Raw genomic sequence first — 25,439 nt, 5'->3', positions numbered from 1 at the left:
CCACGAACCTGCTAGTGCTGGCTGCTTGAAGTCACTATGCTGAGTTTGTGGGCATGTTTGTTACCCAGCTGGAGCTGACTGGTGTAGTAGGGAAGGGTTCCCTGCTGAGGCAGGGCAGAACTACATCAGAACAGCCTGGAGGAGTTCACCAGAGAAGGACCAAGAGAAGGCGGAGGGACCTAACAGTGGGCCCAGCAGCCATTTGGCAAGGAGTGGAGCAGCCTGTTATTTTCTATCACTTTATTGAACATCCACCCAGAAAATGGACGAGTTGGGAAATCACGCCACAGCAAATCAACACGCACATACAACCTGAGCACACCCTCTTATGTTCCTGCCACCAAGGCCTGACGCTGTCCTGGCCTGGTCACCTGGGGTCATCAGCAGACCCTGACAGTCTGCACTTCATGTCTGGCTTCTTGGACACTGCGTGATGGCCATGAGGCCTGTCCGTGTCCTCTTGTTCTCCTCCAGGACAGCGTTCCATGATGCGTCAGTCTCCCCTGGTGGCCCTGGGACCCTGGCCGTGAAGAACAGCGCTGCTATGAACACTCGAGAGCATGGCTTCGAGGGCCACGCGTGAACATGGTGGTCAGTCTAGACGAGCAACGGAGTTGCAAACAAGCTGGGTCTTCAGAGGAACTGAGAGGAACAGGTGGCCTGAGGGAAGGACGGGGAGACTGAGGACAGCAGGTCAACCTGGGAGACCCCGCGCAGGTTACAAGAGGCTGGTTTTAATAAAAGGAAGCCAGGGAGAGATGTGCCTGGCTGACATTGTAAGATCACTCTCTCTTTTTTTTGGTGGGGGGTACCAGGGATTGAACTCAGGGGCACTGACCACTGAGCCACCCCCCAGCCCTATTTGGTAGTTTGTTTAGAGTCAGGGTCGCACTGAGTTGCTTAGGGCCTCGCTGTTGCTGAGGCTGGCTTTGACCTCGAGGTCCTCCTGCCTCAGCCTCCTGAGCTGCTGGGATGACAGGCGTGCGCCACCACACCCAGCTTAAGATCGCTCTTGAGGTCAGAGACCGTTTCGGGGGACAGGGAAGCAGGTGGACAGTGGCAGAGGGAGCCTCAGGAAGAGGTGGTGGTGGCCAGGACTGGAGATGGGCAGGAGAGGTGGGATCTGGGCCTTGAGCTCTGTGCAACTCAAAACAACAGTCTGTTCCCTCCACGGTTTTCAGGTCTCCTGTGTGTTGACAGATAATTCCCGGGTCTGGAGCTGTTCCAAAGCTCCCTGTGCTGAAGATGTCCTTGCCCGGCCTGGCTCCAGGCTGGGCTGACTGGAGCATCTGGCTGGTGGCACAGCCCCATCTCCCCTCCACCCTGCCCAGTTCCTGGGCAGCCAGCGGAGCCCCTCACCGTGGCTTTGACAACAGCTATCTTGGCCCAGAGCAAGTGTCCCAGCAGGCCAGCACAGCCTACCGATGGAGTCCCCGAGGTCCCCGAATATCACTAGCCCATGTCCTCTGAGCCAGGCCAGCCGTGAAGCCAGCCAGGTCCAAGGGAGGGATGCGAGGAGGGGGCCCAGCAGGTGCAGGGAGGCAGGGTGCACGGAGGGTACCGCTGGCCGGGAGGAGGGCTCCGCCCCTCCCCTTCTTCCCTCGGGCATCCACAGGCTCCTCCGACTGAAGGCGTGGAACGCACGATCGTGGCAGTCACGTGCCACACAATGAAGCTGAGGTTCACACCAGGTGGCCCACACCACAGAGGTGTCCTGGGAGTGTCGTGGCGTCCCAGACCCCTCGGAGGGTGTGAGGACACTCGGGATGCTCACAGGTGGACACATCCACTGTGTTTGCCTGAGGCCAGCAAAGCCCAAGCACTTCCCAGTGGGTCTTGAACTTGAAAGGCCACATTTACGAACCTGCCCCGGCTCAGGAACACCAAAGGTGGCCCGCGTGGACCGCACAGGTCTGACCTGGTTTCTGTACAGTATCTGGCTCCAGGCCCTTCTCAAGTGGCTTTAGGGACACATTGGAACTTTTCTGTCCTGTTTCCTCGTCAGTAAAATCAGGCTGATGACCGTGCCTCCTTCAAGAGCTGGCGCGGGGGGGGGGGGGGGGGGGGGATTAAAGGAGCAGTGACTTCCAAATGTTGGTTGCCCAGGGAGTCACTAGATGCACAACAAAACTCGTCTCTGAGTTGCCCGTGCAGAACCGCCCCGGCAGACACAGGCCCCGGGTGTCACCAGCACCACCCCTGACTTTAAAACCGTATTTCCTGGGATTATCAGCAATAAAGTTTGCTTTTAATTTCAAAATGTTTAAAGAATATATATTGTTGCCAACACCCCCTGGAGGGGTCTTCTCTCTCCATCTCCCCCTCCCATATCTTCACATGGCCACTCTCTCTTTACAGGGGAAACCAATTTATCTTTTTGCTTCTCTGGCAAATGCACATTCCTTAAATAAGGTTCTAATGCCTAACACACACACACACACACACACACACACACACAAATATCACCCACCTATCTCCAGGGAAGCAGCCTTTGACTGTTCAAACCTGGGAGAACCAAAGGGTTTTATTTGTGGAAATTGGGGCATCCGGTGCTGTCTACTTAGGGAAGTAGAATCTCTTTAAACCACCCACCAACTCCTCCATGCACCACACAGATTAATCAAGTCTTGGAGAAAGTATTGATCTTCCATATTATAGGTACTCTTCCACGGTCAGGGCAGGTCTTCTTCTGATGTGGTCCGTTTGGTGCTGCAGAAACGATCTGAATCTGCCTGAAGCGTCTCTTCTCTATTCCCATATCTGTGGCCTCACACTATCCTGCCAGGTGGAGGCTGTGGGTCCTATTTTACAGTCGGGGGCACAGAGAAACACAGAGGTTAAGAACTAGCCTGAGGTCACACAGCTCGTAGGTGGCCACAGGAAGACTAGAACCTCCACTTCTGTCCACTAGGCCCTACAGGAAATGTCCTCTGTCTTTTTGCTGGCTGCTGGGTTCTATGTCCCAGCATGTCCCCCGACACCAGCTGGCATGTCATGTTGCACAGGATTCCTGGAGGAAGGAGGCAACCGGTAGTGACATTTGACAGGAAAAAAAAAAAAACCATCAGTGTACGGGCTGCCCTTGACATATTTAAGGTACCCGGGGGACCCCGACCTTCCTTAGGTACCCAGGGTTCAATGAGTATCAGGAGTCACGACTTGGTAAAATGAAGTGTGAGTTGTTTGCTCGTGCATGCAGCGAGCATGGATTGAGGACTACTTGGGGCCCCGCCTAGGTCTGTGCTCTGGTGATTCAAGATGAGTTCGCCCACTCCCAAGGCACTCTCCAGGAGCTTGGAGTGAGGGGATCTAAAGGTCCATGGGGTACAGGCTTGTTTCCCAACCTGGCAGTACTGGCTATTGGGAGGCACTGGGCCCTTTAAGAGGTGGGGCCTGGAGGGAGGTATTTAGGTCACTAAGATTCATGTCCTCAAAGGGCATGTGGGGCCCTGGGTCCTTCCTTCCTCTTTCTTTTCTGGGCCATGAAGTGAGTGGTCTTCCTCTGCCCCATTCTCCTGCCATAATGCCCTGCTTCACCCAAAGCACAGGAGCCAACCCATCACAGGCTGAAACCTCTAACACCATAAGACAAAGCAAACTTGTTCTGTTAATAAGTTGATGATCTCACGGTTATTTGTGATAGTAACAGAAAGCTGATGAACAGTGGGCATGGCAGACGAGGAGGTCCTGGAAGCAGAAGTACTCGTGGAGAATGCCGAGAAATTCCTGAACCAGCCCCAGGCACTGTCATCCCACTGTCCCAACAGCTCAGCATTCTGCCCCCACAACTGCTGCTTGGTAAAGGCCACTACCACATCACTCGTGGGTCAGGAGCCAGGCCACACCACCAAGAACCTGTGCATAGCTGGGTCTGAGCACAGACCCAGGCCACCTGGACTTTCAACCAATGTTTGCCGAATGAATAAACCAGGCCAGGAGTCTCTGCCGTGCTGCAGCCCGTGACATCATAATGAGACCCCTGCGCAGGAGAGGCTTTTGACCTATTTGAAGAATTCACATTGGTCCGCCTCGCTAGGACCTATTATAAGATCTTAACATCATTTGAAATTCCTGAAGGTTTTTATACACTGACGACTGCTATGATTCCAAAGGAGATAAAACTTTAGAAAAATATCACCCAAACATGCCGGAGACATATGACTAATGCCACACGGCTGAGTGTCCGTCTGGTCCACGGCATCATCCTCGTCTAGTCACATTTGGAAGAGCCGTGGGCAGGCTGCGAGACCACAGGACAGACAGGCTCAGCCTTGCTCTGCAGCTCTGGGCTGGTTACTTAGCAGATTTAGCCCCAACTAAAAAGGATCCCGGCCCCTGTGACCTCCCAATGTCACTGTGAAGACCAGCTGAGCACCAGCTGAGGAGGGGCTGTCCAACCCTGCAGGGCGGTGCCCACATAAAGGGTCACAGCTGTATCCAAAGAAAGCAGCTCCCCTCTGGCTGCTGTCCCCATCACAGGACTCCCTGGGAAGTGGCTGGAAGGGGACACTGGGGTTGACTTTGTGGTTCCTATTATTTCCTGAAGTGGGGGTGGGCTGCACAGATGCCAGTCTGCTGGGCTCCCTGCCCCGGTTCATTAGTGCCCACAAGCAGAGGCAGGAGGTTTAGGAGCCCTCATGTGGGGGGGGGGGGATGTTGGAGCCAGTCATCTCTCGGATCCATCCACAGATCCTCTGCAGTTCTGACTCCTCCAATCCTGTTCCTTGGCAGAAATTGGTTTTAAACAATGACTAGCATTCTAGAAGAACCCGGCAATGTCTATAAAATCAGTTTCTGGAAACTCCCAGGAAGCCAAGCCCTGGGGCAGAGTACTTTTCCTTCCCCCCTAAAGAGTCTTGTTAATTCACGCAAGATGCCAAGTGCCCAGTTCCCTGTGGAAGCACACACCCCTCCCCCAGGAGGCTGCCCACACCCCAAGGAAGGGACATTGTGTATCTCCGTATTTGCCTGTCCCTCGATATGTACTTTGCCCGTGGCAAATATGCAAACAAGTTTTGGTCACCTCCCTACAAGTTTACTGGGGTCCATGACGTGAGGACCAACTGCTGGTTGTTTTGACCTCCTGCTCTCTCAGCTCAGGCCAACAGTGAGGAACAGTCTGTCATCCACTTGTTCAATATTGAGAACTCTCTGAGTCAGGCACTGTGCTAAGGGCTCAGATAGAGAAACGAATAAGACACAACCTTGATCTCAAGCACTTCACAGATGACTGGGGAAAACCACCAAGTAAACATAATTACCATGTGGTACAGACATAGGGTAGCAGGGTTCATGGGTATTATTAAACATAGTACCAAATACTATGTGAATACTTACCAGACGGGCACTCAGCTGACCCAGCGAGAAACCAACGTTGGAAAATGTGCTCTTGAGGTGGCTATGACTGAGGAATCAGCTAGGAAAAGATAAATGCAGACAGCAGAGGATGAACACATTTCAAAGGGAACAAGCTAAGCAAAGGTCTGGAGGTGATCAGGTATGTTTGCCCATTTTTTGTCACTATAACTAAATCCCCGAGGCTAGTTAACTTATAAAGCGGGTTATTTAGCTCACAGCTTTTGAGGCTGAAAGTCCAAATAGCATAGTGCCAGCTCTGGTGAGGGATCCTGGCTACATCACATCATGGTGGAGGCATCAGGGCAGGAGTGTGAGTAACGAAGAGAGATCCCATGTGAGCCAGAACTACCTTAATCTCTTCTAGGAAAACATCCCCAGCAAGATCTGGGCCCTCCCATTGGCCCGGCTCTTAAGGGACCTGCCACCACTCAGATGGCTGTAGGGAGTGCAAAGTGCCAGTGCGGCCCCCATGCCATTTGAAAACTTTCCAGAAAAGCAGACCTTGAGGCGGAGGGTGCAATGTCTGGTATCCAGTGTGTGCTCAAGCGATGAGGATCTTGGCCCTGCAGGAGCTGTAGCTACCTGGGCAATGTTCCCCCAAAGACCAGGCCTGCCATGCCCAGGAACCTCACTTGAATCAGCCACAGTGGCCCAGCCTGAGGCTGGTACCCACACACACGCCCACACACTCTGCTCAAAGCCAGGTTCTCCCTGCCCCCCACCCCATGATGGAGAGGAAGCCTGATTCTCTTGGCCATTTGCTTTCCAGAAGAATAATTTTCGGTGCAACTTCAGCCTGTAACAATTATGGAAAATAAAATGAAGAGTAAGAACAGGAAGACGGCTAGCAGATAGGGCGCAATGGGGGGGAGGCCTGTCTACCACCCTGGCTCTGCAGGAGGCAGACACAGACCTGCTCCCTCCAGGGTGAAATGACCCCGTGAGTGTGAATCTAGGCAGTGGAAAGTCTGATCCTGCCTCAGGGGGGCCCTGAGCTCAGGGCCTGAGCCCCTGATAGGACCCCTGGGATGGGAGATCCCAGGGGGGGGGACTTCTCCTCTCTCTGGCCCAGCTCCAAGGTCCTCCTAGCCCCTCTGCTGACTCCCATCTCCACCCCAGCTCCTTAGCCCAAGTGGATCTTCCTCTCTCTGGAGCTCACCTGGGTGACCTGAGGGGACCTCTCACTCTCCTTCAGGGCCTGTTTCAAGGACACAGGCCTGTGCCTCAGGAGCCTCCACAGAGGAATGAGGAGCTGAGCTTCCAGTACTCAGTGCTCACCGCCAACAGCCATGACCAACACATGTTGGCCGGTGTCGGCCCTGCCCACTCGTCCCCCTCTTGGAATCCTCCACACCCACAGCCATTTTCTGTCAGGCCCTAGATGTCCGACGGGCAGAGCACTGAGCACAGGCCCCTAAGTCATTTCTCAGCAAATTCCATGCCCCCAGGCCTCACTCTTTCTGTGTGCAACCCATAAAGAGCTCTTTGACTGAAGTTCACAGAGTTGTGACCCCAAACGTGATAAGACCCAGGAATTCTCCAGAGTTACAAGAAACGGGGGAGGGGAACCAGAAAGGTGTGTCCACATTTTTACTGAGGTCCCAAGGGACTCTTGGAGACTGAGTGGGAGCGGAGGTTAGGCTTCTCTGGGAAGCTTGGGTCGCTCTCTGAACTGGAAATGGCTTCAACGGCCAAACCAAGGAAAGAGGTCCTCTCCCGTGGTGGCCCTTTGGAGGCTCCCCCCTACTTCGCCCTCTCCTGTGGCCCTCTTTTGAAGGCCCCCCACCGCCCACACTAGGGGCCTTTGCCACTGTCCCTGGCCCCCGGGAGTCAGGGCTGGGCCAGGCTCCGGTGCAGGCTGGGGCCCGCGGAAGGGGTGCAGAGTGGGACGGGGCGCTGGTCAGGCCTCCGCGGCCAAGTGCTGCGCCCTGCGCGCCCGCGACCCCCGGTTGCGTCACCCGGCCCAGCGCACCCTGAGACATCACAATCTGGCGGGCTGGGACCCCGCGCCTCATCACCGCCCGTTTGCGACCCAACAATCCAGCCAACGCACACCCCGGGAAAAAAAAAGGAACCGGCCCTTGGCCGCCGCCTCCCGCCCCGCCCTCCCGCGCCCGGGGCCCCCGCCCCGCCCCCGCACGGGGCAGTGAGCGCAGCCGGGCGCCGCACGCCGCCCCGCGCCCGCCGCCGCCGCCCGCCCCGGCCCAGGCGGGGGCCGCCCGCCCGCCCCGGCCCCGCGGCGCCCTCGCCGGGTGCGAGCCGCTCGCGCCCGCCGCCCGATCTCCGCGCCCGCCGCCGCCCGGCCCGCCGCGCTTCATGGCTGCGCACGAATGGGACTGGTTCCAGCGCGAGGAGCTCATCGGACAGATCAGCGACATCCGAGTCCAGAACCTGCAAGGTAACGCCGCCGCCGCGCCCGCGCCCACCGCGCCCCGCCGCCGCCGCCGCCGGGTGGGGGCTGGGGCGCCGCCCCCGGAGCCCGAGTGGCCCCAGCGCCGGACCTGCAGTGGCCCGGGCGGGGGCGTGTGTGTGTGTGTGTTTGTGTGAGTGTGTAGAGGGTCCTGTTTTCTTTAGGGGACGTCACCACCTCCCTCCAGCTGCGACTTTGGAGAAGTTTGCGTGTGGGCACTTGGGGGCGATGGCCCAGGTCAGGGAGGGGAGAAGTGCAACTAGTCGGAGCCTGTGGGACAGGAGACAGGATCAGCACACTTCCAAGTGCCCTGGGGCCTGTCACTCAGGGGAGCGGCGCCTCCCGGAGGGTGGGCTGGAGAGAAGGGTCAGGCCACCCAGTCCAAGTCTGCCACTTTCCCAAGCCTCTCTCCAAGGAGCCCAGGGCAGAGGACTGTCTGGATCCCGTACCCACCTGGGCACGGAGGCTGGCACCACAGTCTGTACCTTGAGGAGCTGGGACTAGGTGAAAGAAAAACTCCATGGGAGCCTGCCTTGGCAGCCTGCCTGGCACGGGCCACGGGCAGCAGAGCCACAGGAGAAGCGCGTTTGTCTTTCCAAAGAGTTTATTCAGTGTGAGAACTTGAAAAGCCCAAAAAATACTTGAAGGGGAAAAAGAAAATCATCCATACTTGTCCCCCAACCTACCAACTCCAGGGAGAGCTCTCTTGGTGCAAATCCCTTTCAGCCCTTTCTCTTTCCATTTGTGGGCTTTGTGGAGCTGGAATTCCACTTCCGGCCTGTGGACACCCACGTTGACCTGTGCAGGTGAAGTTTCTAGTCTCTTTCCCTGCAAACGTTGGGGTCCAGAGAGTCCAAGGTGGAGGTGCCTAGGAAGGAGCCGCAGGCCTGGGCAGGGGTTGGGGGGCAGTGGGTGGTTCCCTTCCCCATCAGGTGAAGTGGCATTACTGCCAGGGGACCGGGAACCCCAGGGGGTAGCAGGCCAGCTGGGTGTGGGGGGTGGGGAGCAGCCAAGTTTAAACATTACACCTGATAAAAAGTTTCCTGGGAGCTCACGTGGGCCTGCTCCACCCCTGGGTTGGGCAGGAGCCATGCAGACAGAGGTGACCTGAAAAGGAGCAGGCAGCCTCCTGGGATGGGCACCGGAGACTGTTTGCTCTGGACTCCTCTGATCTCTTCTGGCTGTGATTTGTGTCAAAGGAGGAGGGTTGGACAGAGCAGGCTGAAAACGATCCTTTTGATAATAAGCCCAGTGCCTAGATCCTGTTGCCTGAGAGGAATAGACACCCTATTTAGGAGTGGACACTGTCATCTTTTGCTGAGATGGCATTTAATTTGGGCTCTGTGTGTGCACATGTGTGTGTGTAAACTGTGTTAGGCAGTTGCCGGGTGTTTGCTGAGCATGTAGTAACCGATGCTTGATGCAATAAGTTCCTGCAGTCCTCCAAGATCACCTCCCAGTTTAAAGATCGGTTTTTGTGAAGGGAAGCTCAGCAATAAGTGCTTTTAGTTACTGCACAGGATGGGGACAATTTGAGATGGGTCCTGAAGTTTGTGAATGGGCCTCCTGTCCCTCAGCTCCCAGGGCACTGACTCACTTATCATTTGAACATCAATGGGCTTTGCCATAAAAAACTTCTAAATTGTGTATATGTACATCATGTTTATTACATATGTATTGCACACGTGTATAATGTTCACTAATCCTAAGTGTAAGCTGAAGTTTTGGGGCATGAGAACACCTGTGTAATCACCTGGACCAAGATGTAGGTTTCCAGCATCCTAGAGAGAAGCCCTACCCCCACCACGGTAACCACTATTCTGATGGTTTGTGGGTTTTTTTGACTGAAGATTAGTTTTGTTTCTAGAACTTAATATAAAATTAAGTCATGCAGTGCAATCTCCTTTGATCTGGCTTTTCCATCAGTGTTGTGCTAGTATGAGCTGTGCTCTTGCCTATGTCAGTACTTCCTTTTCCTTATTGAGTACTATTCCTCTGTATGGACATACCAACCTTTGACTGTGTCTGTGGGGAGCAGGGGTGTTAGCTCCGTGGAGTCGCACAGTCAGGTTTGGCTACTCTGCCAGCATTGCTGAGTAGAGGCTGGAGTTAGGGCAGGACTGTGTTCTTCAGATTTCCCCTTGGTTTCCCAATTAACTGGGTGCTTAACATGTTCTCTTCATGCTTCTGTGGTGCTCAGAAAGTCCTGCCTAAAGGTCCAAGTCCAGGAGGCCCCACGAGGCGCTCAGATCATCTGCAAAACCAGCTGGTAGACGTCAGGCAGCCAGCCCATGTGTCTGGGCGATCCGATGGGGCCTCCAGTGGGGGCCTTGTGCAGCCGAACCTGTGTGGGTGGTGGGCCGGGGAGGCAGGTGAAGCCCCGTGTCCTTCTGTATTGCGGTTTTGGTGATGGAGGCTCAGTTCAGAGGGAGCCCTGGAGTCTGTAATCACAGCCGTCAGGGTCTGGGGGTCCTGATTCTTTTCCGAAAGCTTGGACTCTGCTGGTCCTGGGACAGGGTGGTTCTGGGGTCAGTAATCAGACGCAGCTCTGAACTTTGAGCCTCCCCACACTGCCTTTCAGGGGAGGATGGGTTAGTCAGAGATCCCTTTCTTTCTGTCTCTGTCTGCCGCCTGCATCTGGCCCCTGAACGGTGGGATTCTGGAATCTAGGCAGCTATGATTGTGATGCAGAAGTTCATCCCCCAGGAAACTCGGAACCAAGACTCCTGATCTGTCTCGGGAGGTCAGTTCGGCGGGGCAGGAAGCATGAGCTTTCCCAGGAGGCCTGTCCCTCCGCCTTCTGTCTAGGAGGACACACAGCAGATGCAGTTCTCATTGATGCTTTTAGATGGACGGCTCATAAAGTTGTCTGGATCAAGGGCTTTCTGGCAGAGCACTGTCCCTCTGAGCAGAGACTGCTTGTGCCACCCTCACAGGGTCTCTTGCAAGTAAATGGGGGTGGCCCAAGCTGTTGACCCTTCTAGAGAAGAGAAGATGGGACTGCAGGAGGCAGCAGCCTTTCCCGGGGGGTGTCTGCTTTCGTGGGAGTAAAACTGGCGTAGAGGTGGATGGTCAGCACATGTGTGCCTTAGTCTCCTATGGGCTGAGGACAGGAGGGATCCACTGTCCTTCCCAGGACAAGGCTCCTTTGGCTGCCCCTTGGTCCAGCTGAGCACTCCATCCGTCCTGGGCTGGCTCTACTATCGAGCATTGCGGGGTGTTGGGCCAGGATTTGGAGGTGCTCCTGCTTACGTGGGAACCTCTGCCACCCCCCAGATCCACTGCCCTTCTCTGTCTAGAAGAGTAGTAGAGGTGAACTGTGCCAAGACGTCACATCCTGCTGACCCTGGAGAATGAGGAGCTGGTTCTGGTCTCTGCCTCCGGGAGTGTGAAACTGACCCAGCACCTGGCCAGCGGGCTCTGCGTTTCTGATCCTAAGAGCACAGAGGTTGGCGGTGGTTCGGCCCCCTCCTGTTCTACTATTTGGGGGTTTGATGTTGCAATTCGTGACCAGTTTCTTACCTGAGTGGCTCGCGTTGGGCCTGGAGAGGTGGGAGGTGAGTTGAAGGAGGTGGTGCTGGGCAGACATGAGGCTGTTCCTTGGCTGCTCTGGGGGTCCCACGGGAGCATCCGTTGTTGCCATCTGGGGACTTCTGGCTGCTGTTCTCTAAGCAACATCTGCACCTGAGGCGGAGTTCACCCAACCAAGGTCATGTGACTTGTAAGTGGAGCTCGGATTTGAGCCCAGGAGAGACTAACCAAAGTCATCCTGTGGGTCAGGTGCCCTGGGCACCCAGGTAAAGCACTGCTAACCTGGGCACTGTGAGGGCCGCCCAGAGGTGTCAGGTCAGGACATTGAAGACTGACCACAGACTTGATGGAGGGGACTCACTGGCTCCCAGGCAGGGCAGTGGGAGCCCAGGTTTCCTCTTCCTGTTGTGCTGGCTCTGGAGGGGTGCAGGCCCTCCTGGTGCTGGCTGGGCCTCCACAACAACTTCTGTAGGCTCTGGGCCTTGCTTCACCTCCTCCAGTCCACCCCAACCTGCCCAGATGCGTCCCTGCTACATGCTTCAGTGGGTCTCACGGCCTGCACAGAGCTGCCCAGCCTGGGAGGTAGAGCAAGAGTGGGGACCTGGGTGGCTTCTTGGTCCACCCAGAATCAGTACTGTCATGGTCTTCTTTCCCATATCTACCTGCCCCCTCCTGTCACCCCCCCTCCTGACCCCAGCACCCTCCCCTGTCGCTAGACTAGTGCACATGGCATTGGGACCTGGGACCAGGCCAAAGAAGGGAAGGAGCCTGAGGGGACCTTTCCGCCCCCGCTTCCCTGGCTCTTGAAGGGCACAGCAAGTGCACTGGAGGTTTCTGTTGAAAACTCAAAAGCAAATCCGATGCAGAGGTCTCATGTTCTCAGGAACCGCATCGCAGGGCGCTGCCCCCGGGGCCCTGTGCTTGGTTCTCAGGGATGAATCCTGTGATTTTCCCCGGGTCCCAGCTGGAGTCAGGCCACAGGCTTTGAGTCCATCTGTGCCGTAGGTGACAGGCCTTGTGCTAGTGTGGATTCTTCCTGGGGCTACTCCAGATGGGGCACTGGGCAGCTGGTATCTGCAGAAACACAGCCAACACCAGGAGGCCGAGGGCCTGGGGGGGGGTGGTCCTGGATTCGTCACCACCTTGCTGTGGGCTCCAGGGAAAGCCTTTCACTTGTGCCTCTCAGTTTCCTTATTTGAAAAGTGAGACCGTTGGACCACCAGGGGCTCCAGTCCACCCCCAGGCAGGGCCTGGGCAGAGTGTGCCCACTCAAAGCCATCTGCACCCTGGACCCTGGCACCCCAGCATGTGGCCCTGGCCCGCTAACCACGGCTGGCTGCTCTCCTGGAATCTTTCCACTGTTAAGTGCCGAGACTCACCTCCACCGAGGGGGCTGTGCAGTAAAAGCCACAGTGACAAGGCCTTACTATTAAAGGACACAGTGGCAAATGGCCTGCGTTCTTGGTTTGTCCTTGGCTGATCAAGTTGGATGGAGTTGAAAGTGCCCAGGGAGGTTGGTGACCCGGCCACCGTCCGCAAACAGGGATCCTGACTGTCTGTACCAGGCAGCGACAGGTTCAGGGCCAGGCGGAACACAAGCCCCAATGGCAAACAGATTGTCAGCAGCCAGAGGGGAGCCCTGGCGCCGTTGGTGGCAGAGCCTGGAAGAGGTTACACCACGGCATCACTGGGCGGCAGCAGCTGCAGCTCATGGTGGCCTTGATGCCCCACGCTGCCCCAGGTGGTCACGGAGGAGCCGAGCCTGGGACCAGAGCTGCCACCGGGGAGGTGGGCTTCTGCCCCAGTGGCCCGGCTTTCCTCCACTGCCCTCCTGACCTTGGGACACTCTGGCATTTAATATTTGACTAGAGCAGCAGGGGCTCTGGACAAAGCCCTCCCACCAACAGGCCATAGGTCACGCCTGCCCTGCGTCGAGGGGAAGAGAGGAAAATAAAGCGATTGTCTCTGAAGTGATCGTGCCATTAAAAATGAACTCCCTGTTCCCATAGAAACCTTTCTTCATTTCTCCTCTTCATGCCTGTTTTTTTTTCTATTTTTTAAAATAGTGGTACATTGTGTCAGTCACAGAAGGAATTAGAGACAGCTGAGCCAAAATCATAAATGTGACATTAAAGAATCTTTATCAGTTTTCCCCCCACTTCCTGATGAGTCTCCCTTTGTTTTTTTTTTTTCTATCAGAGGAGGATTCACACCCTTCGGTCCAAGGAGGCTATATGTGCTCATTGCCTGCTTTTGTCAATAAAGTTTTATTGGAACACAGCCATGTCCACTCATTTGCATACTGTCAACGGCGACTTTTGCTCTAGGACAGAGTTGATTGTTGAGACAGGGAAGTAGCCACAAAACCCCATAACTTTACTACTAGGCGCTGTGCGGAAAAGGAGGAAAGAAACAGAAACGTAGTGAAATGTTCTCAGGGAAGGAAAGGTGTGCGTGTGTGCGTGTGTGTGTGTGTGTGTGTGTGTCAGAGTTTGTGTGTGTTGTGTGTTTAATTTAGGGGCCAGCCCTGTGATTTGTTAGGTAAGTGTTTTTTTTGCCAAGTCAGTTGCTCTGTCTTGGAAGTGGCCCAGGATAGAGGCCACCAAGATGCCTCAGGTCTCCGAACAAAAGTGTTGGCTTTGAACTGTGGCCACACCTGCCCTCTCTCTGCCTTAGCCTGTTGGATTACATCCAGAAGAAATGCTGGGTGAGGCCCTGATACCATCTTAACACCTAGGGGTTGTGCCTGTGGGTCCAGGAGGCTGGGTCTGCGGGTGAGGTTGGCCAGCCTCCTTGTGCTCGGTGCCAGCAAGCCCTGGAGGCCTCTGTTCAGAATGTGGCAGTGGGGAAGGCTTCCTGTAGGATGGTGGCAACTGTAGATCTAAGCCCAGACTCAGCGCCCTTGGTGACAACAGTAGGGAGTGCTGGCCGTGTGTGGCATGGCCCAGCCTCATTGCCGAAGGGCTGACCGTGTGCCTGGGGGACATTCGGTACCTGATTTTAAAATGGGCTCGAACACTGGGAGTCTAGTCAAAGGCAGAGGAGTGTGGGGACGGGGCTCAGAGGGAGCCCGTGCAGTCAGGGCTCCTCTTGACTCTCCCTTCCTGAGTGCTGGGATCCGCGGCTGCTTGGCGATTGCGGTCCAGAGCCCTCGAGGACTCTAAAGGCCGAGGAGGAGCTGGGTTATTCTAGTGTGGATCGGTGCCGGCTTCAGCTCCTGCAGAGAGAGCGCAGGTGGAACTGTGAGGACCCCCAGGGCTCTGGTGACGTCACGTCCCCTCCGGCTTGCCTCTCCTGGGGGGGTTCTCCGTGCAGCCTGGAACCTTGGCGATATTTATATCCCTCTCCTCTTTTAGACTATTTTTAATCTTCTATGCTATGACATACTTAAAAAGCAGCATCCTGAGCCCTTCTACTGAGAACTGGGGCGGCAGGTGGAGGGGCCTGGAGATGACCTGCCAGTTTGGTGGTGGAAGAACGGAGCCCTCGATGGCGTGGTCCCCTCAGCCCTCCCACACAGCCCATCCCGTGGGTGCGGCCCTGCAGCGGCTTTCTGGTGGCCTTCCTGGGCTCACTTGTCTTGCGTGCGCCCTTCCCGTTGGCTGCTGGGGCCCCTCTCTTGCAGCCCCAGCCCCTCAAGCTGGAGATCTCCCTCGTGGTACGTCTGTCCTCTGTGAGACGCCTTCGTGCCCCAGGAAGAAGCCCTGCTGTGTGCTCCAGGAGTGGGGGACAACCCTTGCCTTTCCTTGAATGAGCCGACCCAGCTGTACCAGGGTCTTCCTGTTTCCCTCAGGACACACGTCTTCAGATCACCAGTGGCCCCCTCATGTCCCCGTGGTCCCTCCTGCAGAGCCTGACCGTGATGTGTCCAGAATAGCCTCCCTGAGCTCTGTCTGCCCGCTCCTGGGTGGAAGCCCTCTCCTCTGGGCTCCCTGGGCTCCCTGATGTCTGCTGAGCCCACCTCTGCGAAGGCCCCAAGAGGAGGACCAGGCCCTGCACAGCACGGGGCTTCAGAACTGTTTGTCAGGTTGTAGGCCAAACAGCCCCTTCCCCACAACAACCATGCCCCGGCCCCCAAACCTGGGAATGTGCTCCCTTCTTGGTAAAGGGGACTTGGCAGAAGTGAGATGGGGACAGGATGCCTTGGAAGAGGGGAGCAGGAGGGGCAGAGGGACAGAGGGGGTGGGATGTGCCATTGCTGGGGACCACAGGCCCAGGAACACTAGCAGGAATCCAGGTGCAACGCAGTGTCAGGTCACGCGTCCCATCTATCTCTGTGCCCTGGCTTGAAGAGGGCGGCGTCACAGTGTCCTCTGGGCCCCTGTCCTGCTGTGTGGACTCTTGGATCTGGCAGAGAGGACACCTGGGTTCTAACCCTCGTGTTCTCTGGGGGCTGAGGTCATGAACTTGGGAAGAGCTGTTCATCTGGAGCAGGTCGGGCCCAGTTGTGGGTGAACCACCTCCTACTTCATGTGAAAATCAAAGTCTGTTCAGAAAACACGAGAGCCATCACGAGGCTCTGGGCTCATGGGCAGTTCCCATCTTTTGGTCACGTTGCCTTGACTGTTGGAAGTCCAAGACTGTGCAAATGACAAGGGCCTTCACTCCCAGGGAATGGAAAAAAATCCTAACCCCATCTCACCGGGACGCTTACTGACGTCTCCCTTGGGGTTTCTGGGCTGCCCTGCGTCCGCCCTGACCCTCCTCCCTCTTGGCAAGCGCAAGGTCGACAGGCGACCTCCGTGGCTTTGGTTCCATTTCGGTTTCCATGGTAAGGCGGTGAAGCCGATAGCCATCCTCCCTATCCACGCTTTCATCGGCCTCTGTTTCTTCTTCTTTTGCTAAACACAGATGCAGGGCCGCAGCGGCTCAGTGAGATCCGCGGACACAATGACACGGCAGCGTGGGGGGAAAAGCCCCCGGGCTTTAGAGTGGCCCCCTCATCTTCAGGTTGGCCCAGGAGTTCCAGCCTGAGTTTCAGGAGATAATCTGGGGGTCATTGTCGTGTATCATATGCTGTCCAGGTTGTGTCCGAATCCATGAAGTCAGGGACCATCTCTATTAGTGGACTGTAGGAGGACCAGCAGAGACAGGCAGTGCCAGGCTCCTGGGCTCAGGAACTCGAGAACCAGGAGGTGGAGAGAAGTCGGGGAAGGTGGATTTGGGGCCAAGGTGTTGGGGGGACCTGAAGGGGATCTGAATTTGGGGGAAGAGAGAGACGTGGCCTGCACTAGATCCAGGACCAGCTGGAGAAGGCAGTTGACCTTTTACCCCAGAAAGATCCCTGGACACAGGCAAGGGACACGGGCACGAAGTCAGCACTCATCAGGGCAGATCCAGTGACTCAGCTGGCTGTGCTCAGTCACCTGGGTACCCTCCGCTTTGAGCTGAAACCACACAAAGGCTAAACTTCCAACTGACGGATCCTGACTGGTGATCACCAGGGACGGTCGGAGGAGACTGGGGACAAGAATCCCGTCTTACGTGGTCGGAGAGGTAAACTCCCAGGACCTTGAATAATGGCGGAAGTGACCGGAGGCAGCCCCTGGGTGGGACTGTGAATGAGTACCACCATGAGGGGTCAGTGTGGAGGCTCCTCAAAGGACGAGGCGCGGCCACCCCGTGACCCACCCTGGAGAATTAGAGGCATCTTACTTCAGGGGCGCGGGCTCACCCCTGTTTGTAGCCGCACAGTTCACGACAGCCTCACCGGGGGACCAGCCTAGGTGGCCATCAGCGGATGAATGGATAAAGAAAACGGGTTCTGTGTGCACCACGGAGTTTTATTCAGCCATAGAGAAGACGAGGTTACGTCATCTGCAGGAACCTGGACGGAACTGGAGACCATCGTGTTGAGTGAAGTAAGTCCCACGCTGAAGGTCAGGGGTCACGTGTTTTCCCTCATTTGTGGAAACTAGAGAGGAAAAAGGGAAAGAAAGGTGGGGGGAGGTAAATCTCATGAAAATCAAAAGGGAGATTAACAGAGGAAAGGGACGAGGGTGGTCGGAGAGAAGGGAGGGAGGTGCTGGGGAACGATATTGGCCACGTTATATTATTACACCGTGTGCATGCACTGGTACGTAACAAAGATCCCGTCATTATGTTCAACTGTGAAACACCCAGAAAGATAAATGAGGGGAGGGAGCCGTGGGAGGGCACCTGTCCTGCCCCCGGGGTTGGCAGATCAGGAAGCTTTGCTGTCTCCACTCTGTCCCTTGACTCTAAGGTGACCTGAAGTTGGTGTTAGGTCTCCACTGCGCGGAGGCAGACACTGAGGTCCAGAGGGGAGGACCTGTCTGGGCTTTGAACTTGAGTCTTACCTAAAACAAAAAGTGATGCTTCCAAATAAAAGCCTTAGGCGGGGACAGGCTGTTGCCTGGGCGATGGTGTGTTCTGAGTTCTCAGGAGCACTGTGGCAGTGGCCATGAGGCGTCTGTGGGGACAAAGGCTCTACAATGCTGGGACGAGCACGGGGCCAGCAGGGTGGGTGAGGAAGGAAGAGGACAGCAGGAATCAAAGTCACAGGCATAGCGGGCGGGGCGGGCATGGCTGCAGGTGGATTTGCTCAAGTGCTGCTTCTTGGTCCGCCCGTGTGGTCCAGAGGCCCGAGGGGTCAGGCACTGGGCGGCCCTGTCCGAGGCTCAGTGGGTGCTTCTTCACATTTGTCAAATGCATGAGCTGGGGTCCTGGAGAACTGGGCCTGAGCCCCTCTTTAGTACTGAATGACAGTGGATGACCCAGCCCCATGGCGACTTTTTGGTGAAAAGGAGAAGAATCCTGGCCCGTCCAGCTTGTCGGAAGGTCCGTGAGGCCATGGGTCGCCCTCCGTGTCTGCTTCCTGTTCCCTTCCTTTTCTCTCAGGCTCCTGTGAGCCCCCCACTGCCCCTGTCCATGGGGAATGCCACTTGAATTTTCTTAGCTGACGATTTGGGGTGTTTTGCTTTTTTCCTTTGTCTCTAAATGTCATGCACATATTGTTTTTGATTTCTAGGTTCCAGGCGCTGACTTTTGGCTTTGGAAGGTAGGATGTGGGTTTCCTCTTTACTTCTTTTAGCCTCAGATCCGCCCCCGACCCAGCGCCCACTATATTTCCTTCCTCCTTTTGGTGCAGGGGGTGGTTGGTTTAGGCTGTTCCTCTGGTCAGTTGTGTGTAGTGGGGCTTCCCTTTCCCTTCTGCTCCTCTTTTCCTTCAATCCAGACCTGCCCGTTGGTGGTCATGTATGTGCTTGTGAATTCATTCATGACCGTACCCTTGTATTCCAAGTGTCCCTTTGGTTGCTCGGGGCAGCAGGTGAATCGACCTTTCTTGAGCAAGCCTGGTCCCTGACCTGCTCCAGTCTGCACTTGCTGCCCTTGGGGCCTGTCCATCAGTGGCCATCACCTGTGTCCAGCCTCTCTCCTGGGCTGGACCTCCTGCTTCCTCCCTTGAGTACGAGAGCACATGAGAATGTAGGGTAGGAAATGTTCTGAGAACTTGAACCTGGGACACTGAATTTCCTCCCCTCTAATTCCTGATTGCCACATTAGCTGAGCATCAGGTTCAGGGTTGGGAATCTTCTTCCTTCCGAGCTTTGGGGCCTTGCTCCGCTGTGTCCCAGCCTCTAGGGTTGCAGTTGGAAGGTGTGAGGCCATTCTGGGTCACTGTGGCTTGCTTTGTTCCCCCTGGAAGCTTGCAGTGCCCTAAGCCTTCAAGGGGACCTGCTTGGTGCTGGTCCCTTTTTGTCCCTTAAGTTGAACACTTAGTGAGACCTTTCCATCTGGAGGCTGCCCTTCAGTTCTGGGACATTTTCTTGGCTTATTCCGTCATAGTTTCCATCCCTTGATCTTCTCTGACCTTCTAGATCTCCTTCTATCTGGACATCCTTCCTGGACTAATCTTCTGATTTTCTTATCTTTTCTATTTTTTATTCCTTTGGCTTTGCTTCCTGGGAGAGTTCATCGGTTTTACATTCTAGTTTTAATCTCTTGCATTTTTAATTTGCAGAAGTTCTGTTCTTAAGAGAAGCCCCTTCTTCTGAGTGGAGGGCCCTGTAGAGAGCGTGTCCCCGACTCTGCCACTCTCTCGCCTGGTGGCTCCGGCAAGTTATTTAGCCTTTTTACTCTTGAGACACCTGCTTTGTGAAATGAGAGGCCCGGTACCAATGCCTGCCTCAAGAGCTGCCGAGACCGCGGGGGTTCTGGGGGTGGCGGGCGCAGAGCCACGGCGGGCCCAGGCTGGGTAGGGTGTGTGTTCCTCCGTCCACTCTGCGCAGCTGCGTCTCTCCTTCCTTGGGGTTCTCACATTTTGGGTTCCTTTCTTCATTCTTGGTTGTCTTCTCATGTATTAGGGTTGGGGACTGAAAAGTGGACTGCTCACAGCACATGGGGCGGGGCTTCCTTTCTGGAAGCTTCTCTCAGGTGCCCTTCTGGGTTGTCTCAGGGGAACCCCTAGGCTCATGCCTTCTCTCCTGGGCTGGGCAAGCTCCCAGGGTAGGTCCCACAGTGTCCTGTCTGAAAGGTCAGGACCAGCCATCTGGGGGTGGGGATGGGGGTCTGGCAGCTGAAAGAAGGGAGAGGGCTTGGGGTGGGGGGACCCTCTGATCCCCTCTGGAGAGATCACTTAATCCACCTGGTTTCAGTGCAATTCCCAGGCCCCCCCCCTTAGGGACTGAACCTCCAGCCCTGTGGTGGGGGAGGGGCTGTCACACCACTGGGAGGCCTGGGGGACGGGTTCTCTCCACCTGCTTTCTGGTTCTTTCCGCTCATCGTATTGCCTCCTGTACCTCGACCCCATTCCCAGTGGTACGTGCGGCCCCTGATTCTGAACCTTGGGGACTTGGGGATGTAGGTCAGCTGGTGCGAGTCTTCTCATGGCCCCGTGGGTGTAGAGGTCCTGAGCTGGCTCGGTTTCCGCTGGTCTTTTTCCCAGCTCCAGAACTTGGTCCTTCCTCCCACAGTTGTCTCTTTTCTAAATGCACAACGCGGACCACAAAGATCCTCCCTGCAGGCTTCAGTGGAGCTGGGGATGGACCGCACTGGGGAGCCCGGGCTGAGTGTCCTTCCCCCCAGATCTCAGAAAGGCTGGGTGGGAAGCCGACAAGACAGATGGGTGCCACTGTCACCCTGGCTTTGAAGACTCAAAGTTGCTGATGCTGTTGGCGTTTGGCCAGTTCGGGGCTGCCGCTGAGTACTGGGTACCGGCAGAGCTCGGGGCATTGCACAGGGGTCTGCTCACATGTGGGGGCTCTTTTCTCAGCCACACACTTTGGTTCTCTTGTGGCTGTTGCTCTGGGGCCTGGGGCCCAGGTGGGGTACAGCTGCAGAAGCAGAGAGTCTTCCTCCAGGTCCTCCTCGGGCCTCGGGTCACCCGCGGGGGCTGGGAGCTCCTCCAGCGTGCCAGGGGCCGGCTCTCCCTTGCTGCTCGGCCGTGTGGCGCCTGCAGGGAGAAGGGCTGGGCGCTGAAGGAGCCGCTGGTTTGGTTTCTGTGTAGCTCTCACTGGACTCCGTCAGCTTTCAGAGCCCTGCTCAGGCCCGAAGCCTCAGGCTGCCCAGGGGAGACTCACTGGTGCCAAGCTCTTCATGTCCAGCTCTTATCAAGATGAAAGGCTCACCTGCCCGTCATCAGATACGGCCAGGCTGACCTTACCTGATCGTCTGGATTTTTGAGTGGATCAGATTACCCGGAAGGAGCAGCCCGGTGGAAAGGGCCTTTGGAGAGTCCAGTAAAGAACAAATCCACACGGGCCCCAGAACTGCCCAGATGATGGCTCTTTATTTCCGCATCCCTGATCAGCTCAGCACAGTCGGTCCCTAAGAACAAAACCCGAGAACAGTGCGGCGGAAGGGGCTGGAAGCCAGGCCTGGATTCGAGTTCAGCTCATCCCTAGGTGGCTGCCGGATTGTAGCCAAATTAGGAATCCTGGTCGTGTGTTGGTCTCTTCTAATAGTAGACCCTCCAGCGTTATGTGGAGGGTCCAGGGAAGTCATGAACATCGGAAGTGCCCCATACAGTCAGGCCTTTTGACTCCGTGAACAGAATGCCAATCATGAGGCCGTCAACACCTCCCCCGCCGACTGCACCTTGGGGTGGTCCCGGGCATCTGAGAACTCCAGGGGCAGTCTGCTGGGGGAGGGGAAGGGCCGCCTCCTCTCCCGCACACTGTGGGCAACGACAGTGCCCCCGGCTCAAAGGGCCCTTTGACACGAAGCTCCAGCTTGGAGGCTCTTGGAAAGTCAATAGTTGATGTAATATCTGTCCCGTGAATTGTGTCCATTGTCACCCAGCCCTCTCCTGTAGTGGGAAGAGTCCAAGAAAGTGACGTGACAACGTGTGACCCTTCCCATGACTCCATGGAAAATGACTTCATGCATCGGGTGCAAGCTCCCGTTTCCCCGGAATCCTCTGCCTCAAGTCAGCGCGGCCGGGTCCTGGCTCTCGGGTTGACTTCGTGCAGCGTCCACAACAAGCATCTGTGGGTGTTTTCTGATGGTTCCAGGCCTCTGCAAGGCACCGGGGAGAGAGGGGAGGAAAATGGGCCTTCTCTGCTCTGTGGCTGGGAACAAGTCCCGTCCCCCCCACCGGGTCCCATGGGGATATGGTGACAGAAGACTGATTAGGGCCCCTGTGTCAGGTGTGGAGGGAGGTCACCCAGAGCAGGTGGGGCTCAGTGGAAGTGGAAAGAGTGGATGGAAGTAGGGCGGGAGGGAGAGGGGGAGTGTGGAGCCTTCTGTGCAGAGGGAGCAGCTGGCACAGAGGGCGAGGGTGGCAGGAGCGAGGCCCCTGGACATGGCCCCTGGGCTATATTTCAAGGGGGTGGTCCCTCTGGAGCACTCACTGTGTGGAGCCCCGTGTCCTTTTTGGGGAAGACTGTCACATCCCGGGAGCTGCAGCAGAAGCACTGGACTGGGACCAAAGACTCTACCATCTGCTTCTTTTCAAATGGGCTGAGCATGGAAGAGGTTCTGGCCACTGAGAGCACACGGCTCAGCCCTGCGGCCAGCCCTCCCAGCTGGGGGGCTTCCCTGTGCCCAGCTGTGTGCGTAGGGGTGCAGCAGGGCACCACGGTTGTGCTCCCTGTCCCCACGTCCTTGCCCTGTCCTCGTCCAGGCAGATCTGCTGACCAAGGGAGAGGCTGCTCCGTTCGGGCCTCGTTTTCCTAGGTTGGGGATGATTAAAACAGTGAAGGAGGTAGTGAAGCCGACCACACAGTGGCAGTTTCTTGATCACCCGGGTCAGCACTGTGTCCCTGGGGTGGAACACCTGCTGCGTGCCATGAATCCTGTCGGGTATTTCATATTTGATTCTCACGGTCACTCAGTGGGGGGCTCTTCTCCGTCTTTCAAACGGAGAACTGAGGCACCAACAGGTCAAGTACGAGGTCCATGGTGTCACGGCTCGTTAGTGGCAGGGTCAGGATTTGACTGTGGGTCTTGGCAGAAACCCGTGTTCTTCCCCCCGCACCACACCCGTCTTCCATAGACGCCGAGTTTGGGTCCTTGCGTGACAAGCTCTGGCGCTGGCCTTCCTCAGTCTCCCCTGCGGACCTCACCTTCCCGGTGCAGGTGGACTGACCTGCATCCTCCATTATGTCCATCACCATCCTGGTGTGGACCGGTGCAGACTGAGCCTCGCTCTGAGGGTAGAGATACGTGGGATTTAAAGACTTGGTGTAAAGGACAGTGGGGGACATCAGTTGTGTTTCAGTGTTACTCACACGTTGAAATAGTGCCGTGGGTAGAGTAGGGTAAGTAGAGCAGGTCACTAAAGTCAACTTCACCTGTTCCTTTGGACTTCGAATAACATGGCTACTAGAAAGTGTGCCACATGGCTCACACTGGTCCCCAGGGCTCAGGTAGCCTGCACTGTCACCCCCCTGAGGGGGTTCAGATGCTCAGCCCCTTATGTAATGCAGAGTGACGTTGGCGCAGCCCGTACTGTCCCCTGGATACTTTGGATCGTCCTGGATTGCTTATGACACTAATTCAATGTCAGTGCAGTGTGACTAGTTGTCACACAGTGATGTTTAGGAAACAATGACAAGAAAGTCGGTACGTGGTTAGTGCAGATGCAGTTCCCCTCTGGAAGTTTCTAGAATGTGGAGGTGCAGGTGGAATTCTAAGGACCTCTTCATGCTCAAATCCTTCCCCGGCAGGGCTCGCGCCCCTCTTCTTCCTCAGCTGCGCTGTGGGTTGGGCCCTGAATTCCCTCCTGGTGCTCCAGCATCACCACCCCCCTGGGCCACGCACGTCACCTTCCTGGGCTCAGACACCCGTGAAGATGCTTGACACTGGAGCCAGGGTGTGGATTTAACCTTCCCCCCAGGCTGTAAAGATCAGAGGGTGTGCTGAGCCCCTGTACCTAGCAGGAGCTGTCCGCCCGTCACCCCCTTCTCAGCCTTCTCTGGCCAAGGTTTGTCACTGTTTGTCACCGTCATGACACGTAGCAATTGCCTTTGGCATTGTCCCTGCTGTGATGTTACTTCTTTAGGCAAGTTCACTGGGGACAAGGCACTGCAGAGTCAAATGAGCCACTCCTGCGGTCCTGCCCTGCCCTCCAAGCCTGTCCTGACGGGGAGACAGGGCGTGGGCCCAGGAAGACGTGGGCGGAGGCCTGGGTCTAGCTCCCAGGCGGGTCCAGGGAAATCAGGGGCCTCTGGGCAGATGGGACAAGGACTCTGGGGTCTGGCCATCTGCTGGGACCACAGGGGGCTCAGGCCTAGCAGCCCTAGGGGTAAAGAGGGGTGGCTGAGGGTGCGGGGTCCATGCTGGCTAGTGATGAGGGGACATTCACAGACAGAAGGCAAAGGTGAGAGGGAGGGACAGACTTCGCTGCCCTTAGAGGCTGTTCTCTCCTAGAGCAGAGCAGCCCTCACTTGACCAGTCACTTGAAGAAGCCAAGCCTGGACTTGGGCTGGTCCCCAGGTCCCCGGGGCTTGCTTGCTGCCCAGGACCTCTGAGGACCAGTCCTGCTACCCAGGCACCTTTGTGGCGCACTTGGCTGGGTGCGGGGGAGGGACCCCACGGGGACTGTCAATCATCTGTGGCAATTACTGCCTTTGTTTTATGTGGTTGTAAAAGTCTCACAACCACCTTTTAAAAAGGCCCCTCCCTGCGCCGCACTGCCCTGCACTGCCCTCCGGTCCTTCCAGGAGGGGCCTGTTGTGCACTGACACTGTGCTCAGCCGTGTGCTGTCCCCTCGGTGCCTTCTCGTGCACTGGTATTGCAGCGGGATTCTTGTCACTTCGCTGTCACACTGCAGAGTCTTGTCCAGCTCCCGCAGGACCCGGCCTCGGCCACCTGTTTTGGCCTGTCCTGGAGCTGCTGCTGTAGTGCCCACTGAGCATCCCCTCCCCGTGGGAGACCCGAGGCTGCCTTCCCAGTAGAGCCACCTGGAGACCCTGGCCCCAGCAGCCATCCAGCCTTTAGGGTGGGACCTGCGCCTGAAAACCTGCCACAGGCCAGACCTCGGGGGCTCTGAGCCACACTCGGTGGATCCTAAACCCGGGCGTGTGGTCGCCCTTCTCTTGGAGATGGCGTTTCTGGTCCCTCAAACTCTCTTTGCTTGGGAGTGTGGCAGGAGAGTCGTGAGCGGCGAGCAGGCCCCGCGGGAGCCGTGGGAACCCGAGTAAAGGTAAATCAGAGCAGTGATCCACTGAGACCCCCTGCAGCTGGCTCAGGTCATGCCTGCGGCTGCCTGGGGGGCACAGGAGTCCCAGCGTGGCCCAGCTTCCTGTGGGTCAGCTTCCTCAGGACTGGGACCCCGGGCAAGCTGCAGCTGTGTCAGGGACAGGGGAGGAAGGGAGGTGGCTGGCAAAGGTGAGCTCCGGAGGCGCCGGGGCCCTGAACGCAGCCCCGAGTGCGAAGGTGCGTCCGAGTCTCCAGGGAGGCCTGGTCCCCGTGGTGTCTGTCCCTGCAGAGGTGTGGCTCCGTAAGTCTGAGTTGGGCCTGAGACCCCCACGTCTCACAGGTCCCCAGGGGAGCCTCAGGCTCCTGCTGGACCCACGGAGGAGGAGGCTCTGAAGGGAACCAAGGGCGCGGCCACCTGTCCCTCTGCAGAGCCGAGGAGTGCCAGGCACTGTGTGAAGGGCCCTTGGGGGGGCCGCGTCTCCTGACTCCCCCATTTTCCTTGGAGAAACCAAGACTGAAAGAATGATTCCCATC

At 56.6% G+C, this 25,439-nt stretch overlaps 1 protein-coding gene and 1 long non-coding RNA gene across 7 annotated transcripts in view; one reads left to right on the top strand and one right to left on the bottom strand.

Moving 5' to 3' along the window:
* Window positions 1-225: 225 nt before the first annotated feature.
* On the bottom strand, window positions 226-7,322 carry LOC120886396 (uncharacterized). 2 transcript variants are annotated; one of them, XR_013439267.1, is made up of 4 exons: window positions 5,860-7,322; window positions 5,338-5,416; window positions 2,471-2,801; window positions 226-2,040 (listed from the first exon to the last, which is right to left on the bottom strand). It is a non-coding gene; the product is annotated as an uncharacterized LOC120886396 (long non-coding RNA). The 2 variants fall into 2 exon arrangements; XR_013439266.1 differs by lacking the exon at window positions 5,860-7,322 and having other exon boundaries at window positions 5,338-5,853.
* Window positions 7,323-7,585: 263 nt separating this feature from the next.
* Window positions 7,586-25,439, top strand: part of Clmn (calmin) — a 97,170-nt gene continuing 79,316 nt past the window's right edge. For all 5 annotated transcript variants that reach the window (XR_013439265.1, XM_078050802.1, XM_078050801.1 and 2 more), the window contains exon 1: window positions 7,586-7,756. Coding sequence is in view for 4 of the 5 variants with exons in the window: in XM_078050802.1 (XP_077906928.1) it covers window positions 7,675-7,756 (82 nt within the window). In the remaining variant the exon portion in view is untranslated. The remainder of the gene's footprint in view (window positions 7,757-25,439) is intronic.

This window comes from Ictidomys tridecemlineatus, chromosome 5, assembly GCF_052094955.1.
Source record: "Ictidomys tridecemlineatus isolate mIctTri1 chromosome 5, mIctTri1.hap1, whole genome shotgun sequence".
Lineage (NCBI taxonomy): Eukaryota > Metazoa > Chordata > Mammalia > Rodentia > Sciuridae > Ictidomys > Ictidomys tridecemlineatus.
The sequence above is the reverse complement of the archived record's forward strand: the minus strand, read 5'-3'. Positions and strand labels throughout refer to the sequence as shown.